Genomic DNA, 12,488 nt, shown 5'->3' on the forward strand with positions numbered 1-12,488 from the left:
CATGGAGAGGATTCCAGGTTTTAATAGCGCATTATGACAAGCACAGCAGAATCTATCCGACATATTCAGAGAAAACCCCAGGTCAGGAATCGACATATCAAATGCTCCGCTAAAACAGTCCAACACGGATTGATCTGGGACTGGAAAAGCCTAACTGGGGACAGGTTGTGTGCAAAATTAAAAACTTTTTAGAACGCATTTTATTCAGTTGCTGTATTTTATTTGTGTTCTGTTTCTACATAGACATGCTTTTTACATGCCTTTTTGTGTTGTGAAATGTCTCCAGATCTGCTCTGATCAGCAGCTCGCAGACAGAGCGGTTTCTAGATTGATTTTGTTTTCTGTGCGCATGCGCAATCTACTGTACGCTGATTATTCTGGGATTTAACAGCACAAAATATTTTAAATCAACTAAACACTGTATTCAATAAATCATAAATGATCATCCATGTTGTGTCATGTTCACACAGATGAAAGACGGCCGACGGCTGTCACTTTGTTTAATTAGCTGTTGACCATTATTATAAGTGTTCTCTTGCAAGTATGGATACAGACACGGACAGTTATTAGTGTTAACATAATCAGTTTCATCACAGAAAACTGACCTCTTGCAGTATGCTCTATTTAAACAACCATTTCAGTAAACTAAAACATATCGATATTAAAAACTAGGAAAGGCACAAAGATGGTGCTAACTCAGGTGTGTGTGCGCTCCATCCACACTAGATCTTCTCCAGCTCTTTCAGCAGCTCTCCGAAGCTCGTGACGTACCACGAGGACTTCTCCTTCACCTGCTGCCGCACCACGTTCCCACCGAACCCGATGAAAGCGCTCTGAAAAGACATGAGCGCAGGGCAACTTAACCTACGACCCCAAGACCAGGCACATTCAAGGCTTTTCAAGAAATCAAAATGAATACTGTATATCAGGGGTGTGCAATCTTGACCAAAAAAATGTTTATCTCGATATTTTCAAAGTCTTGTTGATGATAAATGTGTTGTTGTGTGGGTACAGTGGCTGGTTTAGGCTGGTTGTGAACAGCTGACTCACAAAGACATTCATATTATTCATAATCTATGCGCTGGTCAGTTCACAGCAGTGACAGAAATATTTGCCACCTTGAAATGATTTCCAGGGGCGTTTTTACCAATATGAGGGCATTTTCTCTAAACGTATTAGATGTATGTATCACCTTTTATGTCAAATTCTAACATTCAAATTAACTTCTATTAGAATAATAACAGTATAGGGCTGTTACCAGTCAAATTAAAGGTGCACTATGCAGGAATTCCGTTTTTGTCAAACAGCGACCCCTAGAGTCGCTGTGGAGTACTTGTACTGTCGTGAATAGCACTCATGCAGAGATGGCTCGCACTCACGGCCGGATCCCCTCCCCCTGTGCACCGGTACCTGTTCAGTAGGATGGACGCTGTAACGAGTGGAAATAAGGTGTGGCCCCTTTAAGAGCTGCGCGCCCTGTGTTATTTCTGTTTGATGCTTATTTTATCAGAATTTTATCAGATCTGTTTTTTGCCGTAAAGCAATTCGTTACATCGCGAGACCTGATATCACGCGACACTTCCTGATGCTGCGGCCGACGGGCCGCCGGCTCAAAGTTGTAAGTGTGTTTTTTCCGCTCACATGCGATAGGGGGGTGCGAAACGACCACCAGTCAACCCGAAAAGAGTAATATAACCATTCCAATGACTCCGAAGCTGTTCGGTTGAGGTAAAAAACCTGCATAGTTCACCTTTAAATAATTATCAACAAAATCCATCTTTGCAGTGTAGAGGTGATACATTCATATATTTAGACTGCGTTAAAAATTACATAAAATATTGAAAAATTATATAAATAATAATAATAAAAAAAATAATAATCTCATAGCATTAAGTAATGATTCAAAATTTGAACATTTTAATTAAAGGGTACTTTAAATGTGAAACTAAAACCGCCAGTAGGTGACAAGTCACGCTCTTAATAAGTGAGATGAGGGAGTCACTCATTCAACCGATTTGTTCAAACGGCTGATTCATTCAGGAAAGACAAGTGCTGGGCCATTGAATCATTAATTAAACCGATTCACTTTAGCGAGCAAGAGGCGAATTAATAATAAGCTTTGTTGAAATGGAAAAGGTTCTACATGAGGAGTCGACTCCCAAGGCCTCAGAAAAATAAGGCTTTTTAAGACTAATATATATATATATTAGTCCAACTATATACTAGTCCAACTTTTACTCCTCTCCATCTGGCCATGATCCGTTAGAAGCGGATCCTTAAAGTCTTAAATTAGATCTTTGAAATTTTAAGGCCATATATATATATACACTCACCGGCCACTTTATTAGGTACACCTGTCCAACTGCTCGTTAACACTTAATTTCTAAGCAGCCAATCACATGGCAGCAACTCAGTGCATTTAGGCATGTAGACATGGTCAAGACAATCTCCTGCAGTTCAAACCAAGCATCAGTATGGGGAAGAAAGTTGATTTGAGTGACTTTGAACGTGGCATGATTGTTGGTGCCAGAAGGGCTGGTCTGAGTATTTCAGAAACTGCTAATCTACTGGGATTTTCACGCACGACCATCTCTAGGGTTTACAGAGAATGGTCCGAAAAAGAAAAAACATCCAGTGAGCGGCCGTTCTGTGGGCGGAAATGCCTTGTTGATGCCAGAGGTCAGAGGAGAATGGCCAGACTGGTTCGAGCTGATAGAAGGGCAACAGTGACTGAAATAACCACTCGTTACAACCGAGGTATGCAGCAAAGCATTTGTGAAGCCACAACACGCACAACCTTGAGGCGGATGGGCTACAACAGCAGAAGAGTCCACCGGGTACCACTCATCTCCACTACAAATAGGAAAAAGAGGCTACAATTTGCAAGAGCTCACCAAAATTGAACAGTTGAAGACTGGAAAAATGTTGCCTGGTCTGATGAGTCTCGATTTCTGTTGAGACATTCAGATGTTAGAGTCAGAATTTGGCGTAAACAGAATGAGAACATGGAACCATCATGCCTTGTTACCACTGTGCAGACTGGTGGTGGTGGTGTAATGGTGTGGGGGATGTTTTCCTGGCACACTTTAGGCCCCTTAGTGCCAATTGGGCATCGTTTAAATGCCACGGCCTACCTGAGCATTGTTTCTGACCATGTCCATCCCTTTATGGCCACCATGTACCCATCCTCTGATGGCTACTTCCACCATGTCACAAAGCTCTAATCATTTCAAATTGGTTTCTTGAACATGACAATGAGTTCACTGTACTAAAATGGCCTCCACAGTCACCAGATCTCAACCCAATAGAGCATCTTTGGGATGTGGTGGAACGGGAGATTCGCATCATGGATGTGCAGCCGACAAATCTGCGGCAACTGTGTGATGCCATCATGTCAATATGGACCAAACTCCCTGAGGAATGCTTCCAGCACCTTGTTGAATCTATGCCACGAAGAATTGAGGCAGTTCTGAAGGCAAAAGGGGGTCCAACCCGTTACTAGCATGGGGTACCTAATTAAGTGGCCGGTGAGTGTATTTTAAGACTTTAAGGATCCGCTTCTAACGGATCATGGCCAGATGGAGAGGAGTAAAAGTTGGACTAGTAATGCACAGAAGACGTCCCCCTCACTGATACACTGATACCGACTGTAAATAGTGTAGCTTGTCTATTAGTCAGGCCCACAAATCATGCAGGTCAAGGTTCACTCGGGTCTATATTAGGGCGGCACGATTAATCACAATTTACATGATATCACACTTAAACCGATTTGGCTTGTCGCGATTTTGAAATTGCAAAGGCTGCGATTAGTTTTTATGCGCAGTTTGTCAATGATGTACGGCTCTGTAAACGCTGCTCATCTGAAAGCACTGTGAGTTTGAGTGTTGAAAAAGCAACACGCGTCAAACATCTTTCCAAACATGAGAAGCATTTATGAACCACTTGTCCAACAAAAGACAACTTTTAATAACATGCTTTTACTCCAAACTCACTTCATAACGACAGCTAAGCTCATCCTTCTGTGAGACGATGTGCTTCCTAAACAGAATAAGGCAGTCGTGTGTTTATTAGTCATGATTAATCAATCAAAATCTCGATGATGGATTACCTGTAATGATGTGTGTTATCGTACTTCTGTGGCGGGGCATATTTGGTGTGTGTGAGACGCACTCTGGTGTTCAGATGGAGCAGCATTTACAGCACTGCACTGACAAGCTGTGCATAACAGAATCGCAGCCTCTGCCAGATCGACTCGTTGAGCCCTGGTCTCTCTGGGGAACTCACCGCAGGAGGACAGGCCTCCAGATCAGTGGCTCCGTCTCCGATCATCACCACCGTCTCGAAGCCGTGCTGCTCCTTCAGCCTGCGGATCACCGTGCCCTTCCCCCCCGACTGCGCCGTGGGCTGGGCCTCGTCGAACCCGGCGTACTCGCCTGGCGGAGCACAACACACACACCTCGTCACTCACTCGCCTGGCGGAGCACAACACACACACACACACACCTCGTCACTCACTCGCCTGGCGGAGCACAACACACACACACACCTCGTCACTCACTCGCCTGGCGGAGCACAACACACACACCTCGTCACTCACTCGCCTGGCGGAGCACAACACACACACACACACACCTCGTCACTCACTCGCCTGGCGGAGCACAACACACACACCTCGTCACTCACTCGCCTGGCGGAGCACAACACACACACACACACACCTCGTCACTCACTCGCCTGGCGGAGCACAACACACACACCTCGTCACTCACTCGCCTGGCGGAGCACAACACACACACACACACACCTCGTCACTCACTCGCCTGGCGGAGCACAACACACACACCTCGTCACTCACTCGCCTGGCGGAGCACAACACACACACACACACACCTCGTCACTCACTCGCCTGGCGGAGCACAACACACACACCTCGTCACTCACTCGCCTGGCGGAGCACAACACACACACACACACACCTCGTCACTCACTCGCCTGGCGGAGCACAACACACACACCTCGTCACTCACTCGCCTGGCGGAGCACAACACACACACACACACACCTCGTCACTCACTCGCCTGGCGGAGCACAACACACACACCTCGTCACTCACTCGCCTGGCGGAGCACAACACACACACCTCGTCACTCACTCGCCTGGCGGAGCACAACACACACACCTCGTCACTCACTCGCCTGGCGGAGCACAACACACACACCTCGTCACTCACTCGCCTGGCGGAGCACAACACACACACCTCGTCACTCACTCGCCTGGCGGAGCACAACACACACACCTCGTCACTCACTCGCCTGGCGGAGCACAACACACACACCTCGTTACTCACTCGCCTGGCGGAGCACAACACACACACCTCGTCACTCACTCGCCTGGCGGAGCACAACACACACACCTAGTCACTCACTCGCCTGGCGGAGCACAACACACACACCTCGTCACTCACTCGCCTGGCGGAGCACAACACACACACCTCGTCACTCACTCGCCTGGCGGAGCACAACACACACACCTCGTCACTCACTCGCCTGGCGGAGCACAACACACACACACACACACACACACACACACACACACACACACACACACACCTCGTCACTCACTCGCCTGGCGGAGCACAACACACACACACACACCTCGTCACTCACTCGCCTGGCGGAGCACAACACACACACACACACCTCGTCACTCATTTGCCTGGCGGAGCACAACACACACACCTCGTCACTCACTCGCCTGGCGGAGCACAACACACACACACCTCGTCACTCACTCGCCTGGCGGAGCACAACACACACACCTCGTCACTCACTCGCCTGGCGGAGCACAACACACACACCTCGTCACTCACTCGCCTGGCGGAGCACAACACACACACCTCGTCACTCACTCGCCTGGCGGAGCACAACACACACACCTCGTCACTCACTCGCCTGGCGGAGCACAACACACACACCTCGTCACTCACTCGCCTGGCGGAGCACAACACACACACCTCGTCACTCACTCGCCTGGCGGAGCACAACACACACACCTCGTCACTCACTCGCCTGGCGGAGCACAACACACACACCTCGTCACTCACTCGCCTGGCGGAGCACAACACACACACACACACACCTCGTCACTCACTCGCCTGGCGGAGCACAACACACACACCTCGTCACTCACTCGCCTGGCGGAGCACAACACACACACCTCGTCACTCACTCGCCTAGCGGAGCACAACACACACACACACCTCGTCACTCACTCGCCTGGCGGAGCACAACACACACACACACCTCGTCACTCACTCGCCTGGCGGAGCACAACACACACACCTCGTCACTCACTCGCCTGGCGGAGCACAACACACACACACACACACACACACACACACACCTCGTCACTCACTCGCCTGGCGGAGCACAACACACACACACACACCTCGTCACTCACTCGCCTGGCGGAGCACAACACACACACCTCGTCACTCACTCGCCTGGCGGAGCACAACACACACACACACCTCGTCACTCACTCGCCTGGCGGAGCACAACACACACACACACACACACACACACCTCGTCACTCACTCGCCTGGCGGAGCACAACACACACACACACCTCGTCACTCACTCGCCTGGCGGAGCACAACACACACACCTCGTCACTCACTTGCCTGGCGGAGCACAACACACACACCTCGTCACTCACTCGCCTGGCGGAGCACAACACACACACACACCTCGTCACTCACTCGCCTGGCGGAGCACAACACACACACACACCTCGTCACTCACTCGCCTGGCGGAGCACAACACACACACCTCGTCACTCACTCGCCTGGCGGAGCACAACACACACACACACCTCGTCACTCACTCGCCTGGCGGAGCACAACACACACACACACACACCTCGTCACTCACTCGCCTGGCGGAGCACAACACACACACACACCTCGTCACTCACTCGCCTGGCGGAGCACAACACACACACCTCGTCACTCACTCGCCTGGCGGAGCACAACACACACACCTCGTCACTCACTCGCCTGGCGGAGCACAACACACACACACACACCTCGTCACTCACTCACAACACACACGCCTCGTCGTCAGTCACTCAACGCACACGCCTCGTCAGTCACTCAACGCACACGCCTCATCAGTCACTCAACGCACACGCCTCGTCAGTCACTCAACACACACGCCTCGTCAGTCACTCAACGCACACGCCTCATCAGTCACTCAACACACACGCCTCGTCAGTCACTCAACGCACACGCCTCGTCAGTCACTCAACACACACGCCTCGTCAGTCACTCAACACACACGCCTCGTCAGTCACTCAACACACACGCCTCGTCAGTCACTCAACACACACGCCTCGTCAGTCACTCGTCAGTCACTCAACACACACGCCTCGTCAGTCACTCAACACACACGCCTCGTCAGTCACTCAACACACACGCCTCGTCAGTCACTCGTCAGTCACTCAACACACACGCCTCGTCAGTCACTCAACGCACACGCCTCATCAGTCACTCAACACACACGCCTCGTCAGTCACTCAACGCACACGCCTCATCAGTCACTCGTCAGTCACTCAACACACACGCCTCATCAGTCACTCAACACACACGCCTCGTCAGTCACTCAACGCACACGCCTCGTCAGTCACTCAACGCACACGCCTCATCAGTCACTCAACACACACGCCTCGTCAGTCACTCAACGCACACGCCTCGTCAGTCACTCAACACACACGCCTCGTCAGTCACTCAACGCACACGCCTCATCAGTCACTCGTCAGTCACTCAACGCACACGCCTCATCAGTCACTCAACACACACGCCTCGTCAGTCACTCAACACACACGCCTCGTCAGTCACTCAACGCACACGCCTCGTCAGTCACTCGTCAGTCACTCAACACACACGCCTCATCAGTCACTCAACACACACGCCTCGTCAGTCACTCAACACACACGCCTCGTCAGTCACTCAACGCACACGCCTCATCAGTCACTCAACACACACGCCTCGTCAGTCACTCAACGCACACGCCTCATCAGTCACTCAACACACACGCCTCGTCAGTCACTCAACACACACGCCTCGTCAGTCACTCAACACACACGCCTCGTCAGTCACTCAACACACACGCCTCGTCAGTCACAGGCTACGTTTACATGCACAACTTTTGTTTCAATCGGACCAAATTCATTCCGATTGGTGAATCTGAACGTAGTGTTTACATGAACACTAAACATGTGATCGGGTTGATATGTCACAAGCTTCAAATTGGATCATTTTTGACATGCGCACACTGCACGAATATACAGAGTTTCCCGCTGTTTGCCCATAGTAACCATTCTCCTACATTGGTTCTTTGTTTTAAACAGCAGACTTAATATTTATCCATTTCTGGTCATAATTTGGAGACGATGAGCATAAGAACCGTTGTGCCGCTGCTTATATTTATCAAGCAGTAAAAATGCCCAAAACCAGTGGTCTGTGGATGAGAGTCTGAAACGAGCACTGGTGGGCCGCTGTCCTGCTCCACTTCACAGACGGAGTGAAAGGAGGATTATAGAATAACGGGACGCTCATTTATACGACACTTTATTCATCAGAAAGAACGGCTCGTTCGGTGCGTCATTACGCTATTTCTACATCAGTGCACATGTGCAGTCCTTTCAGTTTCGGTTTTCAATCCGATCAAGTTTTTACATGTTCCTTCGATCGCATTAGAAAAGGAATAACCCACTCCTTTCAATCCGATCAAATCTCATTGGGATCGAGCGTGTTTACATGAAGGCTTTTCAGTCCGACCGAGCCGTCAATCAGCGGATTATTCGGTTGCATGTAAACGCAGCGCCAGCGGCCCCATGAGCCAGTGCCAGGAGACGCCTCTCACCGTTGAAGTAAAACTTCAGGCGGTTTGCGTAGACGTGGTCCAGGGGAATGTGGAGCTGCGACGCCACGTGTTCGACAATGCAGCGGAAGCCGCCGGAGATGAGGAAGACCTTCACGCCGCGCTGATGAAGACGCTCCACCAGCTCCCTGAGGACACACACACACCGCGTCAGCACATCTGCACACACGAGCGCGGTCAACCTGGCACACGCAGCGACACACTGGCCACATGCACTTCAGTGTACTTCATTTCACTGTAAATAGCATATAATGTGTAGTGTATATTATGTAGTCTATAGAGTGTAGTCTATATACTGTGTAAAGTGTATGGCGTGTAGTGCATAGTTTATAGTATATATACTGTGTATATAGTGTAGTGTATACTGTATAGGGTAGTCTACATTGTTGAAAGCGCTATATAAATGAGGATGACTAGTGTGTGTATAGGGTGTAAAGTGTAGTGTAAATGTATAAAAAAGTGTGTATAGTGTATATACTGTAGTGTGTATATAGTGTAGAAAGTGTATAGTGTAAATACTCTGTATAGTGTGTATACATAGGGTGTAAAGTGTAGAGTAAATGTATAAAAAGTATATAGTGTATCTACTAGTGTATAGGTTGTAAAGTCTGTTTATTGTGAATGTATAAAAGTGTGTTTAGAGTGTAGTCTATATACTGTGACTATGTATAGTGTAGTTTGTATAAATATTGTTTGTAGTGTATATAGCAAAAGTAACTTTATTAATAGTGTAGTGTAAACGTGTATATTGTATAGTTTTTTATAGTGTATATAAAGTGTATAGTTTTACAGTGTATATCCTATTAGTTTCGTTGGAAACCTTAGTTACTGGTGCCATATACTATTTTTTAATAAAAAAAATAGTATCAATAATATTGTTACCTTTTTTGTATGTGTATTGTTTTGTTACTTTGACAAGTCCTTGTAAAACAATCAAGTCACTAAAGTTAAGATCTGAAAAGCTCAGCACACACACACGGGGCGGATGGGACTCACCTGACCCCCGGCGTGAGCTGCGGCGGGTGGTCCGTCAGCAGTTTGTTGACCTGTTCCCTCGAGCACTTGATGATGGACAGACGCTCACTCAGAGCTGTGTGGAACGAGACGGAGCCGCCCATGGCACTCCGGGTCCTGCGGACACACACAACCACAGGGGTGCGCTCTCAAACTCAGTGCTGTGCGTGTTTGCGCACTGGCTAGGGTGCATGTGTGTGTGTGTGTACTGTTGCCTTGTCCAAATACCATTCTCAAGTAAGCAAGACTATTCCATGTCTTAAAGATGCCAAAGTGCAGTGCCCTTAAAGCACACTAAACATTATCTCTAGGCTAAGCGTATCCCATAATGCATTATGTTCGGGAACTCATGTGCCCCGAAATCACAAGATGTAATTTAAATTAATTACATGCATTTAATTTGGTAGTAAAAACATAAAGTGTTGCACATTTTATTGGTGCAAATATGAGTATGGTGTGTGTAGGCCTATTCTGTACAACATTTGCAACTGTTATTATCACTTAATAATTTAGAAGCACCACGATTTTAAATGTGTGTCTTCTGTTAGTTACACAGCGACTACTGAACAGACATGTAGAGGTTTATTCTAAAATGCAAAGTATTGAAAATATAAGAAATAAAAGCTCTGTAAACACTTGCATTTGTTTTGTGTGTTACTGTTAAGTGTGTCCCATCGAGTAATCAAGATCTACACACACTTTTGCAGTCTTCACGCCTACTTGAACACTTGGGCCAAATAGAGGAAATACGTCATGCAAGTAGACAAGTGGTCAAGAGCAAAGACCCCAATGTGCGTTTTTTGGACATGGCGTGTGTGTGTGTACTGACATCTCCGTGACCGCGTCCCCGACGCCGCAGAACTTCGCGAGCTCGTCGATGCCCTCCTCGCGGATCACGGTGCTGTCCACGTCAAAGCACACGGCCTGCGCGCGCCGGAAGAGCTCCTGCGCGTGAGTCGCCGTTGTCATGGTGATGCCTGGACGACAGGAAACAAACAGGCAGTCGTGGTGACGCCACTACAACAACAGCTAGTAAACATCAGCAAGAACCGCTGAACCTCGACACAACACGAGCCTGGGTGCCAAGTGCGCGTTTAGTATGCAGCAGCACTCGCGCTCGTTTGCACAACAGGCGCAGTGAAGCATTACATGCACGCATTCATTCGTCTGGACAAACACACAGTTGTTGCATCAGCTGGTTTGATGCGCGAGCCGCCACCGGGAAACACGAAACCACATACGTGTATAAACTACACAAAACAAGAATTTGAAGAACACATTCAGAATTAAGATAATATCGTACACTTACCACCAAAAATAAAAAACAAGACACTTGACACGTTACGAGCATTGCGACTTCGCTGCCTTCACACTGTTGTAGCTGCGGCTTACCTTGATGCGCGCGGGTGAGATTCCTCTGCTGACTGTCACGAGCTCGAGCTCGTTCAAATCTCCGGCAAACTGTCTCTGTGCGGCAGCGCGTGCGCGCAGTCATCTGCCATTCATTACTACTGAGCTCACGGACGGAGTCGGCCAATCAGACCACACTCATGTCATTCACACACTACTCTGATTGGTCAGTTGACGAAACAGGTCAAGCGAATACTCATTCAGACAAACAAAACCACAAAATAATAATATAGTACGGTAGTAATGATGTCATAAAAACAACACGTATATCAATATCATTCCTAAATAATGTCTTTTTAAAACGTTTGGTCTGCCAACTGAGTAAAACTAAATGCATATCAAATAATAAACGTAAAAAAATTAAGATTCATTAATTTAAAAATACTACTTTAAGGGACTTTAACTTAAAAAAAAAAAACATAAATAAAAACGACTTACTCAACCTTGTCTGTATGTTTTTTCTTACCTAATTTCTAATTTGGTGGAAAGCACATCACACACACGCATACAGTATATACAGTATGAGAGGATGCATGTCCAAACTTGCACTGGGCCTCACCCCATGCGTGGGACACGTTACCCTCATGACGGGCTGGATGGAATGAGGATCACCCAGTCATTTGTCTCACTCTGCACTGTCACAATATACAATTCAAAGACCTTTAGAGAACTACAGACCTCACCCGACCTGGTATCTGTGCAAAACAGACCTGTTATTCCAGCTCTTCCTCGTTACCCTCCTCATTTCCTGTAGATTCTCTAGGTGTTCCCGGGCTCTGTCCATTCAAGGGTAATAATTTAATTAATGTTCAACAAATAAAAGCAGATATAATACTGATGAATTTTAGATCCCTTTCAACAAAATCACTCTTTGTAATTGATATGATTACAGATCATAACCTAGATGTGCTGTGTTTGACAGAAACCTGGTGGAGGTAGTGGTTTCTGAATGTGTAAGGTTACAATTTTTCATTGCAAATGCTACAGATAAAAAAAGAAGAAAAAATGTTAACATTGGCCTTATGGTAATGACGAGGAGCCATCGAGGATCTTACAGGTTACATAACAACCCTGCTAGTTTTTAATGTATCAAGTTTAAATTTTATATGTCTATGTGGTGTT

The 12,488-nt window shown here is 47.6% G+C and overlaps 1 protein-coding gene and 1 long non-coding RNA gene across 2 annotated transcripts; one reads left to right on the forward strand and one right to left on the reverse strand.

Moving 5' to 3' along the window:
• Nucleotides 1-92: 92 nt before the first annotated feature.
• LOC130104284 (uncharacterized) lies at nt 93-447 on the forward strand. The gene is made up of 2 exons (XR_008809476.1): nt 93-271; nt 318-447. It is a non-coding gene; the product is annotated as an uncharacterized LOC130104284 (long non-coding RNA).
• Nucleotides 448-687: 240 nt separating this feature from the next.
• On the reverse strand, nt 688-11,491 carry psph (phosphoserine phosphatase). Its single transcript, XM_056270733.1, has 6 exons — nt 11,349-11,491; nt 10,786-10,933; nt 9,939-10,073; nt 8,925-9,070; nt 4,285-4,433; nt 688-833 (listed from the first exon to the last, which is right to left on the reverse strand). Exons 1-6 carry the CDS (start codon nt 11,449-11,451, stop codon nt 723-725), a joined length of 792 nt encoding a protein of 263 aa, XP_056126708.1. The 5' UTR covers nt 11,452-11,491; the 3' UTR covers nt 688-722.
• Between the last annotated feature and the right edge of the window lie 997 nt (nt 11,492-12,488).

The sequence above is a fragment of the Rhinichthys klamathensis genome, unplaced genomic scaffold (genome assembly GCF_029890125.1).
Source record: "Rhinichthys klamathensis goyatoka isolate OS25496 unplaced genomic scaffold, OSU_Roscu_1.1 h1tg000014l_1, whole genome shotgun sequence".
In the NCBI taxonomy this organism is placed as follows: domain Eukaryota; kingdom Metazoa; phylum Chordata; class Actinopteri; order Cypriniformes; family Leuciscidae; genus Rhinichthys; species Rhinichthys klamathensis.